The sequence below is a fragment of the Lycium barbarum genome, chromosome 2, assembly GCF_019175385.1.
Source record: "Lycium barbarum isolate Lr01 chromosome 2, ASM1917538v2, whole genome shotgun sequence".
Taxonomy (NCBI): Eukaryota; Viridiplantae; Streptophyta; class Magnoliopsida; order Solanales; family Solanaceae; genus Lycium; species Lycium barbarum.
In genome coordinates, this window is record NC_083338.1 from 95,026,225 (window position 1) to 95,048,912 (window position 22,688).

A 22,688-nucleotide genomic window follows, 5' to 3' on the forward strand; every position below is an offset into this window, starting at 1 on the left:
GTTCATCCTCGAGTTGGAGCTGCTAGTTGCAAAATTGACTCTTCTCTCTACCAGTTGTTGAAGCTTGAGGGCTACGTTCGGAACTCTACTGAGAATGATCCTCAACTACATTTGTAGAACTTTGTGGATGTATGTACTCATCACATCCGAAACAATGTGTCACAAGATGTTATTCGGCTGAGGCTTTTCAAATATTCCTTAGCTAAAGAAGCAAGAACGTGGTTCAAAAATCTGCCTCGAAATTCTATTACTGCATGGGCAGAGATGGCAGCAGTCTTTCTCAAGAAGTGGTATCCTCCTAGCAAGAAAGCTGAGATCCGTGACAAAATCTATGAATTCAAGCAGCAACCGGGGGAACAATTATACGAAGCTTACGAGAGATTTAAAGAATATTTGCAGAAGTTTTCAACTCATGGTTTTCCGGAGAACATATTAATGGAGAAGTTCTACCGAGGGCTGGATCCTATAACACAGTCAATTGCAAACAACACAGCTGATGGTTGTTTCATGGATAAAACTTACACTCGAGTTACCCACATACTTAACAGATTGACTACGCACAATCAAAATTAGCACTCAAACAATACTGATATTGTACCCTGTGGGAATGCCATGATCCAGAATATGTTGAAGGAGAATCAGGATACTCAGCAGACATTAGCTCAGCTTGCAACGAATATTTCTTTGCTGACCAAGAAGTTTGATGAGAAGGAGACTAAAAAGGTAAATGTTTGCGAAGACACTTCAGGTATGCCTAATGGGATGTACCAAGTCCAAGAGGGTCCATATCACGAGGGATCTCCTATGCAAGTTGAGGATGTTAACTATGCTAACTATGCTTTCAAGGGAGACATCCAAAGGGGTTATCAGAATCAAAACCGAAATCAATGGAGACCTTAGCAGGGGAAATGTGCATACAAAAACAACCAAAGGAACTATAACAATAATTATAGTGGGTCGAACCAAGGGAACTACAACAACAACAACAATAACTTTAGAAATAGAAGTTCCAATCTATACATTCCACCAAAAGGGCAGTCAAACGATCAAGATAGTTTGAGGGTTGAAGCAATGCTTGAGAAGGTTCTGGGAAATTAAACCAAGTCTGAAAAGACGTTATCGGGGATAACAAAGATAGTGGGATCTCATACAGCGGCTATTCAAAAGCTCGAGTCACAGATGCGTGATATTTCTAGAGAGCAACACCCTCCTAAAAAGAGAGGACTTCCTAGTGACACTATTTCGAATCCGAAGAATGGGGGAGGTAGTGTGGACCGTGTGTTTTCTATTAGTACTCGGAGTGGTAAAATACTCCAAAGTACTAAAAAGAAGGTTGTTGATCTCGAGCCAATTAATGAAGAGGAAGAGGTGTATTCTGATGCACCAACTATTGTTGATGAGATTCCTAATGAAGAGAAAGTTGTTGATATTCCAGAAAGTTCGAAGGTGGCTGATGACAAGAGTAAGCAAGCTGTAAAAGGGGATCTCCGCCCTTTGACTCAGCTTTTCAAATCTAAACCTCCATTTTCTTAGAGCTTGGTGAAGAAGAAGGAAGATGCTATGTTCAAAAAATTTTATGATCAGTTGGAGCAATTATCTCTGAACTTTCCAATCTTGGATGCTGTCAAGGAGATGTTCGGTTTTGCTAAGTACTTGAAAGACCTGCTGACCAAGAAGAAGATGGTGCAACACGAACCGTGGGTATGACTCATACTGTGAGTTCTATTATTTTAACAACTACTGTCTAGAAAAAGGAAGATCCTGGGGCGTTCACCATTCCTTGTTCTGTTGGGTACCATGATTTTGCTCGTGCTCTGTGCGATAATGGGGCGAGTGTAAATTTGATGCCACTTTCTATCTGCAATCAATCAGGTTTGGGGACGCTAAGATCGATTACTATGAGATTACAGATGGCCGATAGATCTATTAAGAGGCCGGTTGGCTTTGTTGATGATGTTCTTGTACGGGTTGGTAAGTTTATGTTGTCTGCTGATTTTATGATTCTTGACTATGCTGTTGATCTGGATATTCCTATTATTCTAGGGAGACCTTTCCTTGCTACGGGAAGAGCCCTTATGGATTCAGAAAAGAATGAAATTAAATTCCGAGTCAATGATGAGGAAGTTACTTTTCAGGAAAATAAGTTTGATGAAATTACCAAGTGCTTACGAGAGCATTGCGGTGATTGATTCTTTTGATGCCGTTGATGAAGCTGTGGAGTTCAAGATGGAAGAAGAAAGTTTGGGAGAAGCTCTTGCTGCTATCTTGTCAATTTTGATGCTGAAGATATGAAGGGTTATATGGTGACGGTTAATTCGCTTGTTGGGTTGGGTTCATATTCTTACCACCCAAAGAAGTTTAATCTTGACCTGAAAAATAAAACAACTCCTCCAGTAAAGCCTTCTATCGTTGAGCCACCAAAGCTTGAGCTGAAGAAGCTCCCATCACATTTGAAATATGAGTTCCTTAGTCCGAATAATACATTACCAGTTATTGTTTCAGTATTACTGACTGAGGAGCAGATCGAAAGGGTTTTGGAGATATTGTGTGATTATAAGCGTACTATTGGTTGGACCATAACAGACATTAGGGGGATTCCTTCTGGGATCTGTGAGCATAAAATCCAGTTAGAGAAGGATAGCAAGACGAGTGTGAAACACCAAAGGAGACTGAATGAGAACATGCAAAAGTCGTCAAGAAAGAAATCATCAATTGGTTAGACGCTGGAGTGGTTTACCCTATTGCTGACAGTAAATGGGTGAGCCCAGTTCAATGTGTACCGAAAATGCGCGGCATCACAGTGGTGCCTAATGCAAAGAATGAGATGATTCGAACGAGGACCGTGACAGGTTGGAGAGTTGGCATAGACTATCGCAAGCATAACACTGCTACTTGCAAGGATCACTTCCCTATGCCTTTTATTAATCAGATGCTTGATCGGCTAGCGGGATGGTCTTACTATTGCTTCTTAGAGGGGTATTTGAGCAAAAATCAGATCAACATCGCCCTTGAGGATCAGGAAAAGACGACACTTACTGTCCTTATGGGACATTCGCTTTCAGCACGATGCCCTTTGGTCTCTCCAATGCACCGGCTGCCTTTCAGCGGTGTATGATGTCGATATTTTCTGATATGGTGGAAGACTTTCTTAAGGTCTTTATGGATGATTTCTCGGTGGTTGGTGATTCTTTTGATGACTGTCTTGACCATCTGGGTCGAGTGCTTAAACACTGTGAGGAGACTAATCTGGTGCTAAATTGGGAGAAGTACCACTTCATGGTGAAGGAAGGGATCATCCTCGGGCATAAAATCTCTGAAAAGGGGGTTGAGGTCGATTAGGTGAAGATTGATGTGATTTCAAAGCTTCCTCCACCTATCTCAGTTAAAGGTGTCCGGAGCTTCTTGGGACATGTTGGTTTCTATATGCGTTTCATCAAGGATTTCTCAAAAATTTCTAACCCGATGTGTAAGCTTCTTGAAAAAGAGGCTAAGTTCAAATTTAACGAGAAGTGTCGAAAGGCATTCAATGAATTGAAGGAGCGTTTGACCACAGCTCTTATTATTGTTTTTCCTGACTAGTCTTTGTCGTTCGAGTTAATGTGTGATGCGAGTGGTTTTGCTATCGGTGCTGTGCTTGGCTAGAGACATAATAAAATTATGCACCCTATATATTATGCCAGCAGAACATTGAATGCAGCTCAGATGAATTACACAGTGACTGAGCAAGAGCTGCTTGCTATAGTCTTTACTTTTAAAAAATTCCGAGCCTATCTGTTGGGGTCCAAAATTGTGGTATACACAGATCATGTTGTATTGAGGTACCTAATGGCAAAGAAAGAAGCTAAGCCGCGATTGATTCGATGTGTGCTGTTGTTGCAAGAATTCAATTTCGAGGTGAAAGACCGCAAGGGAACTGAGAATCAGGCTGCTGACCATCTCTTTCGGCTTGAAGAAGCCAGGAGACTTTCAGATGAGCTAGATATTAATGATGCATTTCCAGATGAGCGGGTGTTAGCGGTGTCAATGGAGGTGGCACCATGGTATGCAGACATTGCCAACTATTTGGTAACAGACATAGTTCTAAAGGAGATCAAGTCCTACCAAAAGAAGAAGTTCTTGCGGGATTCTCGTCAATGCTACTGGGACGAGCCCTACTTGTTCAGAACATACGCTGATAACATTATTTGGCGTTGTGTTCCTGAGAGTGAAGTGATAGCAATTTTGAAGGAATGCAACGACTCTCCGGTTGGGGGTCATCATAGTGGTAACCAGACTGCTGCTCAAGTTCTTGAATGCGGTTACTACTGGATACTCTCTTTCATGATGCAAATCTGTTGGTGCGGTCTTGTGATCAGTGTCAGAGACAAGGTAGCATAAGTAGGAGGTAAGAGATTCCTATGAACTTAGTGATCGAAGTGGAGGTGTTCGATGTCTGGGGTATTGATTTTATGGGGCCTTTTGTGAGCTCTTATGGCATGAAGTATATATTGTTTTTTTTTTATTATATGTTGAAATGGGTAGAAGTGGTGGCTTTACCTAATAATAAAGCCAAGAGTGTCATGGGGTTCTTAAAGAAAAACATATTTACTCGATTCGGTACCTCGAGAGCGATAATCAGTGATGGTAGTTCTCACTTTTGCAACAGAGCCTTCGCGGGGTTAATAGAAAAGTATGGCGTGAAACATAGGGTGGCAACTCCTTATCACCCTCAGACAAATGGGCAAGTTGAAGACTCAAACCGGGAAATCAAGAGTATTTTGGCCAAGACGGTCAATGTGAACAGAACTGCTTGGTCCCGAAAGCTTGATGATGCTCTATGGGCTTACCGTACTGCGTACAAGACCCTAATTGGGACTTCTCCTTTCAAGCTAGTTTTTGGCAAAGATTGCCACCTGCCCGTTGAACTGGAACACAAGGCCATGTGGGCGTTGAAAAGTCCAAACATGGATTGGGAAGAAGCAACTAAGCTCCGGTTGTTTCAACTCAATGAGATGGACGAATTCCGCTATCAGGCCTATGAGAGTGCAACATTGTATAAAGAGAGGATGAAGCAGTATCATGACAAGAAAATCCTAAAGCGATAACTCTACAAGGGTGACACTATCCTGCTGTTTAATTCTAGATTGAAGCTGCTATCGGGCAAGTTAAAATCAAGGTGGTCCGGTCCTTCTGAGGTGGTAAGTGTTTCACCCCATGGGGCGATTGAATTGAAGTCCGGAGATGGAATTCAGACATTTAAGGTGAACGGGCAGCGGGTGAAGCACTACCATGGTTGCATTTATAGGGATAGAATTGTTGATAGGTACCGGTTGAAGCATCTGGGAATGGATCCTGATCCGGAATAAAACGGTACCACTGTCGTGCCGCGATGTTAAATCAAGCGCTTCTTTGGAGGCAACTCAAGTTTAGATTTTTGTATTTTTCTTGGTGTGTTAATTTGTTTTCAGTAGTGTATCTGGGCTGTTTGACGGGTGTTGAGTGTGCAGGAACTGGAACTCAGGAATCTGGCAAAAGTTCATCTTAGTGCAAATTGACGGGACCGTCGACATTATTGACAGACCGTCGATACGCATGGATGGTATGCAGAGCCAAAAGTTTAGAGAATTTGCAAACTCCAACTCTCTGACAAAGTGATTCGACGAACCGTCGATATTCGATGGTACCGTCTTTGTACAGTGACGGTCCGTCGACTTACCAGATAAATTTTTGATTTTTTCTGTAAGTCGATGGACCATCGACATTAGACGACACCGTCGATGTACAAAGACGGTTCGTCGAGTTACCAGGTAAGTTGGTATTTAGAAAAAATAGAAAACCAAAAAAGAAAGTCGAGCAGAAGGTTTAAAACCGATGCACTTACACGCCTTTTCCCTTTCCACCTTCTTCACCCACGATCAAACCCCTTAACTACCCACAAATCTCTCCCCCACTATACCTCTATTAACATTCCAATTTCCCCATAAAAACCCTCATTATTCCCACAAAAAAACCATACCCACCTTCTGCTCAAAACAATAACAAGTGAGTGTTCTTCATTATTTTTCGCATCCACTATTGCTATCAAAGTCCCAATTCCTGAGTTTTCCTCATAATTTTTCTTGTGAATCAGGTATATAGATGGCAGGGGCCCCTTTTCTTGGTTTTTGTTTGTCTAAATTTGGCCTGGAATTCGAAAAGACACACCTGGGGTTCCTAAAGTGATTAAATTCGTATATTGTGGAACTAGGATTGTGTCTACCATGTTATGAACTATGTTGGGGGCGTACCAATTAGGTTAGGGAATTCAAATACAATGTTGAGCATAAAGGGTAGAAATCATGACCTAAGTTGTAATTTGGGAATGAAATTCATGCTCGTATGTGAAATTATTGGTTAGGGGTAGGGAACTTGGTATGTTTACTTGCAATTAGGACCAGGGGACAAGAATATCGAACCTCCATTTTGTCGGCGGGCATTTTGATCCACATACGTGTCAATTCATTATGCCCGCCAATGATTCATAACGGTTATTATGTGAAAAGTGATGAAAATAGTGAAGTGTACTCTGAGTAACTCCAACGGGTTTGAGGGCATTTCGATTGATAACTTCAGTTTGATATTGTTATGCCCGCCAAACAAAACCCGACAATATACCAAATGGTTAAAAAGATGTGAAGCAAGAGGGTGAAGTTTGAGTAACCCCAAAGCCCCTAACCTTGAAAGATTGTACATAGATGAAAAAATTAGTCTGTGATGTCTGTGCTTTGGAATTTAACTTAGTTAGCAGATTCTTTGTTTTCCACATGACAGTATCGTAAACATGTCAATGGTACCATCAGTAAGTCAACGAACTGTCCTTTTACAATGACGGTATCATCGAGTTACTCGACGGTCCATCGAGTTACAAAGACGGTCTGCAGGCCACAATTTCAGAGAACAAACATAATGGACTAATATGCCTATTGATTGACCTTATATTGCACATACTGATCAACAAATAGTTTTCAATGACAGATATGGCTCCACCCAAGCTGACAACTACAGGAGGGGGTAGTTCAAGGCAGATATAGAGAGAAACGGGTAGAAGGAGGCCCAATGGTCAACTCGCTCTAAGAGATGAACCTTCGGATGATGAAGCCGGGGTTATGCTAGTAAAGAAGAACAGGGCTACTGTTCCTGTTTGGAACAGGCAGGTCACAGTACCATCTCGTTCGCCTTCCGGTTCCTCCAGTCTGAAGAGGAGGGATCTTCTTCATCCGGATCAGGTAACGGAGATGCAGAAGAGGGTTCAGAGGCTGCTTCAGGAGAAGCTACGGGGGGTGATTCACTGGCCTCCCAGTCACCCACTGGATCCCCAGCTCAACAGAGTTCACCCCCAACCGAAGGTAATGATGTAACTACATCACGAAAGGTCAGAACTAAAAATTTAGAAGATGATCGTCTCCGATTCACAGTCGCAGGTGATAAGGAACTATTTGATGCTGGGATTGCATTAAAAAATGAGACTGGGCCGAACGAGAATAGAACCATCCATGAGGAGAGGCGTACTAGTTTTGAGGGTCTGGAGATCCCTCCCCCCCCCCCCCCCCCCCCCCCCCCCCCCGCACCAGAGACACCATTGAGCACTATCATCTGGGCTTCATAGATAACGCTCCTGGGGAGCACTGTCTAGTGTTGGTGCGGGAGTTGTATGCTGCGTATGGAGCCTTGATTAACAAAGTAAGAAAATCGAGACAGAAGCTGATTGAGATTGACCCATTGACAGAGGTCGAGGTGAGAGGAGTGAAAGTTGATATCTCCGCTGAAGCAATCAACAAGGTGTATTTCAGTAATGACTATATTGATCCAAGACAGACAGATGAGTTGGATGATAAATTTAACAGAATGGATAAGCAGACAGTCTGAGATTGGGTGGTGGCAGTAATTGTCTGACCAAGTAAGAGGGTGGAGACTACTGACATGTTCCAACAGATAAAGAAGCGTTGGCTGACACTTGATGGCAAGTTCTGGTGGAGTGTGCAACAGTTGTGGCTCCTTCCTACTCAGACCGATAATGCACTCACTATTAATAGATCCATCATATTGGCTGCATTGATGACTAGATACCCGATTAATTTCGGGCGGTTAGCTGCCGATGAGATGCAGCTGAGAGCCTCACATTCCATTACTTCATTGATATATTCGTATTTGATCATCGAGCTCAGTCAGAGGGCACATGTCCTTATTCTACCACACATTGATCACCGGATTATAGCCTCGCATGTGTATTCAGTGAAGAAGAGCAAAGATGAGGCCATTAGAGAGGGCCAAGATGCAGAGGACGGCTTCCCGGTATTGTTTGGGGGTTTGCCTGAGCCTCAGAACATTCAGCTTTCAGGGGCCGCCAGTGATACTACTGAGGTGTTACCTGCCACTACTGCCCATATTTTCGAGCCTATCCGGACTACAGATCTTGAGCCTCCACACACAGATGCACAAGCGACCTAGACTCCGGCTCCACAGCCACAGACGACAGCCACAAACTGCTGCGTCATAGCCATAGGGTATCGCTGCACCGCCACAGGGGGCAACCAGAGTTGCGGACCCATATTCTTTCTCTCTCGAGAACTTCAGGAAATTTGAAAAGCGGGCAGCGACAACAGATGAGCAGTCCAAAGTTATAGTTAGGCATCTGGATGAGTTTGTAAATCAAAAGGTTGCGGCTGCCATGATGCCACTGAGGCAGGCCACGTCTACTTGCTTAGATAGTTTTGAGACGCGACTTGCAGCTTTGGAGTTGTCTCAACTGAGTACTTCTACTGATGTATTGCGGGTTGAGTTGGAGCAGCTGAAAGCTGCAGTACTGATTTTGCAGGCTCGTGATCGAAGTATAGAGACGATGCCACCTCTCACCAGTACTGAGTTGGATGATGAGGTACTTTCGGTGGTACAATTGATTCCTGATATAGGTGCTCCAGCTGCCACTAGTGTTGGGGACACTAGAGGGAAGAGGAAGAGAGTGATGCTTGCAGCTGAGGAGGATTCTGGTGATGAGAATCGAGAGCGAACTCGGCTTCGGGGTCTGAGTATGGAGGAGCAGGAGATGGAGGAGGCCATCAGGAACTATCTTGTGCCGAACCACCCTATTGGGAGTGCAGGTGCCACATCGAGCAGTGCTCCCGCTGGGGAGACTTTGCCACCGCCCCTTCCTATTCCAGAGAAGGTGCCTGAGGGTACTACTACTACTGCTGCCACTGAGACTCCAATTGATGCCTCGCAGGTCATAGAGCCTCGAGATGAGTAGCGCGCATAGTGCGCCACAGGTATTCCTACTCCCTTGTTTTTATTTTTACTGCATTGGGGACATTGCAGAGTTTTTTAGTTGGGGGTGGGAGTATATGATTTGTAGTTAGAGTAGATAGGTGTTTAGGACCCCTCTCGGCTTTTATTTGCCAGAGTTCTTTTCCAGAGGGGTTTTTATTTTGTTGAAACCGACATGCGTAGGATGTTGTTTAGATAGAATAGAGTAGTTTTGACTTATTTGGTAGTGTTCTGAAACTTATGGCATGTTTTGTGATTTTGTTGGAAATTATGGACCCTTCGAAAAAAATTGAAAGATGCATACTTAAAAACAACTACTGATTAACGCGATTGATTCTTTGTATGACATTATGATTATTGGGGTAATGTGTGTGATGAATGATTGCTTAGGAGGTCACAGTTGTAAAAATAATCATCCTTATGTCGATGTGTGTGTGAGATGTTAGATGTATTCATACTATGCATGTGTAATCTAAAACTTGCCTGGTTAGTCATGTTTGAATTCGGCAGATAGTTTGGTTGTGAAATGATCTTAGGCTTTCTTTGAATAAATAGTCACTTTTCCTTATAAGCTTGACCATGAAATGCAAATATCCTTAGTTTTCCCTTTTTGAGCCTTAACCTTTTTGTTGGCCAGCTGTAACAAAACCATACCCTTTTTGAATTAAATTCTAGTTTCGCACCCGGCCCTCCTTGATACTACGAGATAAAAGAGGCTAAACGCCTAAGTTTGGGGGGGGGGGGGTGAGACAAGTATGAAGTAGAGGCTAAAAGCCTCAGTTGAGGGTGTGTAAGTTGTGGTGGTTGACACTCGATGTGGTTGTTGTACATATTTAGAAGAAAAAAAATCAGAAAATTAGAAACTCGTAACACAAAAAGAAGGTTAAGCTTTATTAGGAATAAACCACATCGAGGTCAAAGATTTGAAAGAAAATAAAGAAAAGAAGAGGTGAATAACGGTAAGGAGAAGTGTAGTGTTCAAGGAGGGTGAGTCACTAATACCAAAAGTATCCTACCCGTCCCTAAGCGTACATTACAAGCCGAAAACAAGTCCTAACGTGATCAAAATTGAACTATCCAAGGATGAAAGCATAGAAAATAAGGGCAAGTCTATGGTATTTGTGTGTGTAGATATGAATTTCTTTGTGAGAGTGAGTGTCTTCTCTTCTCTTTAGTCTTTTGTCCCTTTTTCATTGTATATATGTGTGTGGGACATTCTTTGATCTATGAGAGGGCCTAAGGATTGCAATTTGTCCAAAAGAAAGTGACCGCCTAAAGTGACGTTTGTGTGCATCATGATATGTTCAATAATGTAATGTCATAAAATGAAGCTTCATTGTGAGTCGTAGCATTCTTGAGTTGTGCATCGTATTTTGATCATGAAAGTGAGGTGGTCCTTGGTAGTAAAACATGCATGTCTGTAGTTCGGAGTCAAAACCATTGTAGACATTATTACTTTGTGATATCTAGGTAATAGTTGAGTCGTTGTGTTGTTTTACTTGCTTGAGGACAAGCAAAGACTTTAAGTTGGGGGTGTTGATGTGCCGTGAAATTATGGCACATTTGATGCTTTTTAACTCTAAGTTTTATTTGTTTTCAAGTGAGTTTTTGTCAATTTGATGTGTTTTGTGTATGTTGCAGGTATTTAGAAGTTGGAAAGCAAAAAATAAAAACAGTTGAAAACAAGGAATTTTGAAGACTAGGCACTGCTATGCACTTGTACGGACCGTCAACATGCTCGACGGTCCGTCAAGCAGGTCGTCGATCTGCCTTGAGTGAAAGTTCAGAGACTGTGCAACTTTGATGCAAAAGGACGGGAAGGTTGACAGACCGTCAACATGATCGACGGTCCGTCGATTGAAGTTCTGCAGCTTGATTTTGTCATCAGATCTTCGAAGTGCACCGTCATTATTCAACGGTACCGTCAATGTGCAAAGACAGTTCGTCGAGTTACAAGCCGACCTGGGCAGGATTGGTTTTATTAATTCCGAGTTTTGGACTTGTATAAATACCTGATTTGGTTTTATTTATCAGACATCTTGAGTTTAAGACTTGTATTGAGCACTTTTGAGTTCTTAGTACTTTTCAAGGGTTTCAAGACTATTCTATTTTGTTTATCTTCAATTCTCTTTGTAAGTTCAAACAACAATTACAAGTCTTGCGTTTTTATCAATTCCATGAGTAGCTAAATTCCCTACTAAGGTTGTGGACCCAAGGATGGGTGTTTTGCGCATGGGTTTCTAGTTGTGATATATGCATAATGGATTGTTAGGGTTTGTTAGTTCTTCATTATTTATTGTTAGTTGATGGTGCAAACATAGCTTACGCCATAAATCTTGATTTATTTGGAAAAATAATTAAGGTTTGGTAAGAACTAATAACAAGAACTCAGGGCTTTAAACCTTGTTTAATAAATTCACTTAGGAATAAGAGGATTTACTTGGCATATTTAATCGTTCTTCATATAAACTCTTTTGTATGTGGGAAAATCATAAGGAGATATTGTTCTTAACTATTGGGAAATATTAGGAACTCCATTAGAGATTAAGTGCACTCATACAACGATCCATTAGAAGTATATCATATTAGTACCCTAAGCATTGCATTCATCTGGCGGGGACACAACCTTGGTTTCTTTTACCATATATTGCAATCCAAAGCAATTAGTCATAAACAACCAACTTTCTACAAAATCATCGGAGTAAGACATTAGACCTAAATAAAGAATTCTATGATTTTAATAACCTTTTCACACCATATTCCCTGTGGGATTCGACCCTAACCTTGTTGAGTTACTATATTTGACAACGTCCGCTTTACGCTAATAAAAAGTGTAATTTGAGCGTATGAGATATATCTGCTCCCAATCGCAAAGTTGAGGGGTATATTTGCGTTTTTTTCCTTATTTAATTTAAATCCCACAAAACAAAAGAGCTAACTAAAGTGACATGATATTTGGCTCATCCCATCGATCATACACTTGTATGTTGGAAACAAAGATTAAATTCAAAGAGAATTGACCTTAGTTTAAGTAGACGTTTGGCCATAGAAATTGAAATATGTTCCACTTTTTTTAGAATTTTGAAGGCAGAATAGTCAGGGAGGCCCTTATACTTGTCCAGTTTTGTCATCCCGTGTTTGTACTTATGAGTTTGTCAACTAAACCTCTCTACCCTTAAAAAATATCATTTTAAGCCCCTCTGACCGTTGACCAAGCATATGTGACAATTTGATTGATGAGTGGGACAAGAAGAGTGTATTTCACGCGTACACTGAGCGTGACACTGAAAATTTAGACTAAGAAATGATTAATTAAATAAAAAGAAAACTAAAAGATAAAAAATTTAAAATTTAAAAAAAAAGTTGTCTCACTCCATCCATCTTCTCCCTCTCTAAGCCGCTCCCTCTCTGTTCTCTGCCTCGCCGGAGTTGACCACTGGCGACGCTCAGTTCCCCTCCCCCACCCCTCCCTTCTCTCTTCTTCTTCGGATCTGGTCCCCAACCTTCAAATTTTCTTTTGGAGAGAATCCAATTTTCTTGCCCAATAGCACGCCAGCCCCCAGCCATGGCTCCTTTAGCAAGAATACTACAATCTCCAATATCAATTATTCTTTCTTGTAATCTCACTTTCACTGATCTTTCAAATGAAAAGTACTCATCCATCAAAAATCCAACAACAAAAATCATTAGAAATGAAAAGATAATCTCCTAAATTGAAAGCTCAGATTAGAAATGGGTTTATTTAGTTTTTTTCCCAATTTTATTTATTTATTCTGATTTGTTCATCCATGAAGGTAAAGGATTCATGGGTGAAGGAGAGACAAAAATGAGGAAAATGGAGGGTTTCTGCCTCTAAAGATTTATGTTTTAGGGGGATTTACAACCGATGAGGTGATGGAGATGCGTTGATCTTGATTTTTTTCATTGGCGGAGCTATTACCGGAAAAAATGGTTATAGGATCTGCAAAATATCATTTCTAGCCACTTTCAATTTTTTGCATATAAAAATTAAATTTTGAAAAGGAAATAGAGAATAAAAATGTGTTTTGGTAGATGAATATAAAAAATGACGTGACCAATGATGTGGCGTTATTTTTGGGATGTGTCATCAATGTTAGAGCAAGTGAGGAACACGCAGCGACAGAGGGGCTTACAATGCTCATTTTTTAAGGGTAGAGGGGTTTAGTTGGCAAACTCGTAAGTACAAACACCGGGATGATAAAACTGGACAAGTATAGAGGCCTCCCAGGTTATTTCGCTAATTTTTAAAGTTGGAGTTGTGTTTGATTATAGTTTTTTGCAAATAATAATTGATTGTTTTAATGTAATGAGAGTGAAAAAAAGTAAGAATAAAGTTTTAGCTGTTTTTCAAATTTCAAATAAAGTGAATTTTTTTTCCAGAAAAAGTGAATAATTCTCGTGGCCAAACAGGTAAATAATTCCATAGTAAATAGCGAGAGCAGGTTAAACTTTAGCAGAACGTCAAGATTGCTTGTGTAAAGGTTCTATTTCTAAGAACGTCGAATTCAGAACTTTGTACAGAACCACATAATTTTTATTTATTTATTTACAATTACACAAACTTTCCACGAAAGCACGAGATATCATTTAAATCATCATCCAAAAACTTTTTCATGCTGATCGATCACATGGGAACATGCACAAGCAACCCATTTATCACGGTAAATGTCATAATAATCAATTGTCAATCCATCATTAAAAAAAAAAAAGCAAGTCCTTGCAACCTATTATTAAAACCATTCAACGGTAATCCTAATTCTTGTGAGATGAACAAGAACTGACATTTTGAGAGCGATCACTTCCTAACTGCGGACGTCAATATAAAGTTTTTCAACATATTCCAAAAGAGAGTAAGATGTATATGAATAAGAAAAAGCAAAAATGCATAAAAACACATCTAAATTTATCCTGAATTATAAATGACACACTTATACTGTGCGGGATCCTATGACCCCCGAACTAATTTAAACTAGAATTATTACACCCTTGGAAAGACACGCCCAAATCCATGTTAAGTGGTGTATATCACGCGCTGCCATGTGTATATTTGATAAAAAATATATATTTTTCTTATTATTTTCCTTTATTTTTTATGTTTTCCTAATTATATTCTCTTTCATTTTCTTTTACCCTTTTCGATACTTCACCAACACCCCCGCACCCCCCTACCCCCGGCCTGCCAATACAAGAACCAAATGCTCCATCCTTTGCACTGCTAGAAAGCCTCATAGATAGACTATTAACCACCCACCATTAATGATAGATACACCTTCATTTTAATAAAAGCAGACCGCAACAATTGCTCCATGTTTTTCATGTTCTCAGCAATAAAAAACTAACTTTACTCGGCAAATCCACTGTCATTCGCCATCATTTTTGCAGCATTATAACAGTGAAAGAAATTAAAATTCGTCTCTTACGTAAATCCTTTGGTATTTTCTCTGTTAAATTGGCATTCTGCAAATGGGTTTTGTTCCTTATCAAAAAGCTTCTTTGTTTTGAGCTTTCTTGGATTGAAGTTCTACTCACGCTGTAATATTAATTGGATTTAGGTTTGAAAGATCTCCATGGAATTAATTATCCTAATCTGTCATTTACATCTATGGAGGTTGGCTTTTTGTTTTTATGGTTTCGCTCTATTAACAATCTTTTCTGTAGGAGTATTTAAATTGGAAAATGCAGAAATATGTTTCTATAGCTATAACTATGGAGTGTGACCCCCCTTTTTTTTTTGGCTCTATGAAAACGAAAATGAAATATAAGAAAAGAAAAAGGAAAGGAAAAAGAAAAGAATATGGGAAAATTATATTTAAACATTTTTTGTGCTTCTCACTCTCGTTGAGAGAGTGAAATATACTCTCTTTGTCACCTCGACATGTAAGGAGCTAATAATTTTAGTTTAAAATAATCTAGGGGGTAAAAGGACCTCTGCAAAGTATAAGCGTGTCACCAATAATTCGGGATAAGTTCAAGTGTGTTTTTAGGCATTTTCCCTAAGAAAAAAGGAGATAAGAGTAAAGGCAGAGAGCGAGCAGATTTAGGGAGATCAATATAAGTAGGCATTTGGACATAAATTGAGTAATATTTGACGGGAAAAAAATAGTAGTAATTAAAGTTGAATTGTTTCTGAACATGCATTTTACTAGAAAATAGCTGGAAGTTTTGTAAGTGCAAGAAAATTTATTTTTGATTACTTTTCAAGTTTTAAAAACTCGTCTTCAAATTTGAAAAAAGATATATTTAAAAATTAAGAAAAAATCATTCAAATGCGTCACCAAACAATATTTTTTTAAAAAAAAATTGAAAAAAGGAAAAGAAAATAAAAAGCTCTTGTCCAAACGGGACCCTTAAACAATTTCAATAGAAAGCTTGGCGCATATCTGTTGTGATTTCTTATCTTTTTTTGGCGTCTTTCCCTTTCCGTTATTGCTTTTACTTTAAGTCTTTGACTAACTCAAAAAACATTTCTACCATTCTACTATTATCAGGATTCTCGCACCAACTTATCCTTATTTTGCCTTTATTGGTCTGAAATGTGTTAAAAGGACATATTCCAATAAGGCATAAGCTCATGATGAGGTCAACTGCATCTAATAATTCAATCTTTTGTTTTAAGTATTTGTTCAAATTCTGTTTTGAGCTTTTGTAAAAATCAATATTACCATTCAGGATTGTTGCGATGGTTTGGATTGGAATCAGTGGGGGCTCAAATGAGTTTCAGCACACTTGAAACCAAATTGAGTGTCACAGATTTTTGTTGTTGTTGGGAAATAAAAGCACTTTGTCCTAAACCCGTCAACCGGTTCGGGTTAACCGGTTCCGGTTAACCGTTTATTATATACCGGTCCGGTTTCAATTTTTTTTGGAACCGGAACCGGTTAAACCGGTAAAACCGGTAAAACCGGTGGAATTATTATTATTATTTTTTAAAATAGAGCCGTTGGAGCAGCCCAATGGACCGTTGGGCAACGGTCCATTTGCAAAAATGGCCGTTGCCAAACGGTCCCAAACCCATTTTTTGCCCCCCCCCCCCCCCCCTCCCAAACCCCCAAACTTTTTTTTTTTAACACTTTAACCCATCCCCCACCCCTATATAAATCCCTCTCCATTTTCATTTTAATCCACACCAATTTACTCTTCTCTTTCTCTCAAATCTCAATCTCTCAATTATAATTACTTTACAACAATTAGTCACTTTAAATTTCTCTCAAATAAATATTATAAAGTTTTATTATAGTTTCAATTATTAATTTTGCAATTATAATCCTGTTGGTGGAGTTGGTGATTTTGCAACAATCCGAAGTAGCTTTGGTGGATTTGCAATTCTAGCCGCCTTCACTTTGTTGGAAATTAGTCCGGCAATTTGGTACCTTCGTTCCAACTCTATCTTTATTTTTCGCAATTTAATTTACGCAATTTAATTTGTTGCAATTTATTTTCTTGTGATTTATTTGAGTGTGATTTAAATTAATTCTATTTAATAATGGCGAAGAGATTTAGACGTGGTGCCGGTAGTAGTGGTATTGTTAGGGGTGGGCTTAATGAGGAAACATTTGTGGAAGAAACACCTAATTTAGGTATTGATGTTGGTGGAAATAATCCACTTTTAGGTCATGAGGCAATGCAACAACATTATACTGACACTTTTAATGAAATTGATGATGATGATGATGATGATGATGATGATGAAACACAAGCCTCCGAAAATCCCATAGGAGATACATGTCCTGCACAATCACATACATAAGACAAACTACCTAGAATGCCCAAATCAGCTATATATTTAACACGAGTTTGCCATAATGCTAAAACTATGGCGAATGCTCGTAAGCCAACCGCTAAAATTTGGAAATTTATGACGATGGATAGGGAAATCCAAACAGCTAAATGTACCCTATGTGGACAAGTATTTGCTTTTAGGCAAGAAACTAGTAACGATGGTGGAACGGGTACACTAAATGCTCATATGAGAAAGAAACATATGGATGTTTGGGGAGAGCAAACGGGTTCAAATGTGAGGGGTATTCAAATGACGATAGACCCACGAACCGGTAAAATTTTTAAGTATGACAAGAAAAATGAGCGTGTAGAAATAGCTAAAATGGTAGCTTATGATTGTTTACCATTTTCCTTTCCTTCGGGTTTGGGGTTTGTTACTTACATTCAACGTTGTTATAATCTGTTGTTTGAGGGTATTCCTAGAAGTACTTATAGAGCGGATGTTATAGATTTATATAAAAAATATAGATTTTATTTGCGTCATGTATTTAATTCTTTAAATTGTAATGTTTCTCTTACCGCTGATTTGGGTCTTAGTCTTAACAAGTTAGATTTTTTTGCTATTACATGTCATTGGCTTGATGACAATTGGGTTATGCAAAAAAGAATTATATCTTTTTTTATATGATGAAGGAAAAGGTCGTAATGATGGAAATTTTTTAGCGGATTCAATGTCTACTATTATGAGATTTTTTAACATTTATAGAAAAACACTTTGTATTACTTTAGACAATGCTTCTAATAATACAGAGGCGATTGGTCTTTTAAAAAGAGAATTAAACCCTCCGCTAAAAAATATTTTTCATGTGAGATGTAGTTGTCACATTTTAAACTTAATTGTTAAAGATGGTCTTGTGCGTTTTGACGATTCTATTCAAAAAGTTAGAGAGGCAGTTGCGTTTCTTTTTTGTAATGCTAATAGGGGAAGACTTAGAGATTTTAAGAATTGTTGTGTGGAAAATAACCTTAGACCTAGAAAAATTCAAGTAGAAATTGAGACTAGGTGGAACTACACTTACATTATGCTACAACAAGCATATGAGTATAGGATTCTCATACAACAAGTTCACAATAAATATAATATTAATAATGATGATTGATTAAATTTTACGCATTGGGAAGATGTTAAGGAATGTGTTGAACTCTTAGAATTTTTTTATAATGCAACTCTTACTTTTTCTAAACAATTCTATCCCACAGTAACAAGAATTTTAGCCTACTTAGCGGAAATAGCTAGAGTTTTACAAGAGTATAAATATAAACCCGGTTATCAAGCGGCTGTTTTTGATTTGACAACAAAATTTAAGAAGTATTTTTTCCCATCCCAACTTTATTTATAATGGGTTCTCTTTTAAATCCTTGTTTAAAAGTGTCTTATACTAAAGCATTGATTAGTCAAATTTATACATTTTTAGAAATTGAAGAGGGAGTTCAACCATCTTTAGCTGAAGCCGAACTCGCTATTGATGACGAGTTTAGAAAATGTTTTACTCATTAATCTAATTTGGAAGAACATGCTACACCCGTTGCTCCACACCTTACTACTTCTCAAAGTAGCAAAAAGGGCTTGTCGGGTTTAAAAGTTTTACATTCACATCCAACTCCTTCTTGTAGTGAAAACTTTGATGAATATCACTTTTATTTGATGCAGCCAAATGTGGATATCAAGGAACTTGTTACACCCCGGAAAAATTTTGCGTTACCAAAAACTGTAGACGGCTTAGAATGGGCCAAAGGGCCAATACAGCGCGAACGCGCCCCCAACGTGGCGCGAACGAGCTGAACAAAAATCTGAAAATCAATTTCAGAATGAAGGTTGTGTTATAAGAAGGTAATAATGACATATATATGACATTTGGAGACCATATGGTGTAAATTAGTTCATATGTTAATTGAAGAAAAGCCCTCGTTGCTGCAAGCTAAGTGGGGCCCACATGTCAAAGTTTTATAAAGGACATATGAAGATACATACGAGTAGTATATGGAAAGTTGAGCAAGTCCTAAGAAGGACCCATAAGCCAAAAATGGGCATAAGCCCTCCAAAATGACGATTTAAGGAAACGTTTTCGGATGATCTGACTTGAAAGGGAAAACACGGCATTATAAGTTTGGAATTTGGGAAAACCACCTGAAATAAAAGTTGTAGATAATTGAAAGAGCTTTCTAACCATAGGTCGTGGGCCCTCATACGATATCGGGATCAAGATTTATGACCATTTTACTGAATGAACATCCAGTCAGAAAATTTAACCCTGCGCGAACGCGCAGAAGGAATTTATTTAACCCTACGCGATCGCGCCAGAAGGCAGCGCGAAAGCGCAGAGCATTTTTCCAGTTGTTTCTGGCAGCTTCTAAACATTATCAAAAGGGGTAAACCCCCTCATTTTCAGCCAAGAAAACACGAAAAACACCCCCAAAAACTCTCCAAAAATCTGGAGAGTTCTCCCCAACTCCCCAAACCAAATTTTGCCCAAACCAGGTATAAAATTCCAAATTTCAGTCCAGGTAACGTATAATTATTGGTGCAGAATCATATAACAGTGTGTGGTGGCCTAAATTTAGCATGGAAAAGTGGAGATTAAGCAATATTAAAGGGAGAAAGGTATGAATCTCTTTCTATTTGTGCTAATACCGGTTTATTTACGAAGAATACGCGATTAAATAATTGTATACTGAGTTAATTAGTTATGAAAGTTGAAAAACAGCGTGTGGGCTGTTTTATGAGATATTTTGGAGTTGAAAACATTATAATTGATGTTGGTATTGTTGTTGTTGTTGTTGGCTGCTGGATTAAAAATTTGGGCTAGGCATATAAACAGGGGAGATGCTGCCCGATTTTCGGCAGAATATAAAATAGTATAATTTGAATTATGGCAAAAGTGTACGATGAAAAGGCTAACATTAGTGTGAATTATCTTAAATGTAGACTTACAAGCTCGGACACATAAGCGTAGCTAATAGGACGTGGAACAGGTATGTTAAGGCTCGTCCCTTTTTCTTTCAAAGGCATGATCCCGATATTGTGAATTTAAAATTGTCTCCACATCTTACTTGTTTTTAAAAGTTAGATGTCTATGATTCTAAGGTATGATTACTTTCCCGATAACCCATCAACGTTTTTCAAAATGTTCGTATTTTTCCAAAACAAAGGTTTATGGTATTGTAAGCTGTTATGACAAAAATGATGGATATGTATTACAATGACAACGCTGACATGTTTTATGTTTCCATGCAGTTATTATTCACACGCGTATTTCTTACTATGTTACTATTATTGCCTTACATACTCAGTACATTTCTCGTACTAACCCCTCTTCTTCGGGGGCTGCGTTCATGCCGCGCAGGTACACCTAAAGGATGCGAAGTTAGCATAGAAGATGTTCCAGCGGAGTTGGTAGGCTCCACTTGTCCTGGGGTGCTGCCAAGTCAGAGTATATGTACTATGACGCTATGTTCGAGGTTAGTGACTTTGCAGACAGAGTCGTGGGTATAGGATGTCAGTATTGTGAACGGCTCCACTAGCCTGTGTGTCATTTTATGTTATGTTATAAAGTCCATATGATCACAAATTATATTTGATTTGAGTACGATGAAAAAAAAATTTGAAAGCTTTACTATGTTTTCCACTCCTTATTTATGTAAGAGTCTAAAGAGGTTAAGTATGTAATAAGAGTCAGCGGGTTCGCTCGGCTCCGAGTATGGGGTCGGGTGCCCATCACACCCCAGTAAAATCGGGTTGTGACAAAGTGGTATCAGAGCAGGTCGGTCTAAGGGGTTGTCTGCAAAGTCGTGTCCAGTAGAGTCCTGTTTATGGGTGTGAAGCCGGCCACATTTATAAGCAGGAGGCTGCGGGGCATCTAGGGATTGTTGACCTTCTTTTTGTCTTATGATCGTGCGATAGAGCCAAGTCATAGGAAAATGAAAATTCCTTACATAAGCCTTATATACGACGGAAGAAAGTGAATGGCGATATGGAGAGCCACAGGGGTAAGTATTGACATTTGTTCTGGAACTGAAAGCTCTGGATAGCTAGAACGTGTTATATAGTCGTATGTTCTGTGAGGTCTTGTCGATATCTGCTGCATACATATTGTAAATAATAAGAATGGTAAAGGAGATTCTGTCAGAATTGCTGGATATGCTTAACAGGAAAAAGCATGGAAAGGAAACATCGTAAACAGACAATAAGTGAGATGTGCTGTTTAGAGGAGCCACGGATTTGGACATGGCATGAAGAAAAATTGTGAGAAAGACGATTAGTAGTCCGAACTGGCTGATAATCGGATATGCATAAGTAACGACGACGAAAGTATAATTGTTACCATCAGGAATCTGGGAATCCAGGACGAAAGATAATTATGCACGTAAGTGAAAGGTGAACATTGGGAATCCAAAATGGTAAATTAGTAATTGCAAAAGAAAGGACGTGTTACGAAAATGTCCCGGAGCCTGTAAGACTTCAGTTTGCTTCAGAACATGTAATAAAGGTCATGTGAGGAAGCGGACTCGAAAATATCAGTATTAAGGCACCGAATTCCAGTGAAGTTTCGAGGTTAAGCGTGCTCAGGTGGGAGCAATTTCATGATGGGTGACCCCCTGGGAAGTATGCAAGAATTCTATAAATTGAGACATGAAAGGCAGATGAGAAGCTAGGGTAACCTAAGGGAAAATAGAATATATGGGATGGTTGGAGACCATAATAAGTCGCGCAAGACGAAACAGACTAGATTGGCGAAGAGACAAAAAGTGCATTACAGCTCGGGAACTAGGATAGGCTTGAATAGCGTTTGGAAGTATTTTGTGGACTAGTTGATAGTAATTATATATATATTTCATATGTGATTGTATCAGTGGACATGTGAGTCTCAGTAATCGGCGCTACGGTAAAGAAGACATTAATCAAGTAAGAATATCATCAATGACAAGTAAAGATATGATTATGATTGTCGTTGAAATCAATGATGAGTACAACACAAGAATAAAAGATTATGATGTACAAGGGGTGCAAGATTGGAGGTCAGGCAATGGATTTGCGAATGATATAAGTAAGAACCTAAAAGGGGGGAAGCAAGTAAGGAAAGCGTAAGTGAAGAGGTTGAAACGACGAATTCCAAGGTGTGACAAGTATAGGCCCTAAAACAAAAGTGAAATTTATACGGAAGTGATACGACCGTTATCGTTATACATTTCAGTATGGACATTGAGGGAATCGATGAAAGGAACGTATTAAGCTTAAATTGAAAATGAGGATTGAATATCGAAGTGTGAATTTGTCTTGAAGGCACCGTAAGGTAAGACTCATAAGGAGAAAGCAAGTGAATAGAGCGCAAAGATTCTAAACGCACTCAGATGTGACAAATAGATGCAGTTCGAAGTGAGAATTTTTGTAGAAATGAGTTCAATGAGATCCAGGGGTTAGTCAGCAAAAAATAATAATAATAATGATAGAGTGATTGAAGGGTATCTTTTAAAATCGGACTAAAAATAATTTATGAGAAAAAGAGAATCGAGCGATATTCCAATGAAGGGGCGAATATTAACAAGAGATTGGAGTAACAAACATACTTGTTATGGTATAACGGGATGTACCCGAGAATAAGATTATGGAC

The 22,688-nt window shown here is 39.1% G+C and overlaps 1 protein-coding gene across 1 annotated transcript; it reads left to right on the forward strand.

Moving 5' to 3' along the window:
- Positions 1-4,397: 4,397 nt before the first annotated feature.
- LOC132628675 (uncharacterized) lies at positions 4,398-5,084 on the forward strand. The gene is made up of 2 exons (XM_060344438.1): positions 4,398-4,480; positions 4,646-5,084. The coding sequence occupies exons 1-2, from the start codon at positions 4,398-4,400 to the stop codon at positions 5,082-5,084; spliced, it is 522 nt and encodes a 173-aa protein (XP_060200421.1).
- The last annotated feature ends 17,604 nt before the right edge of the window (positions 5,085-22,688 follow it).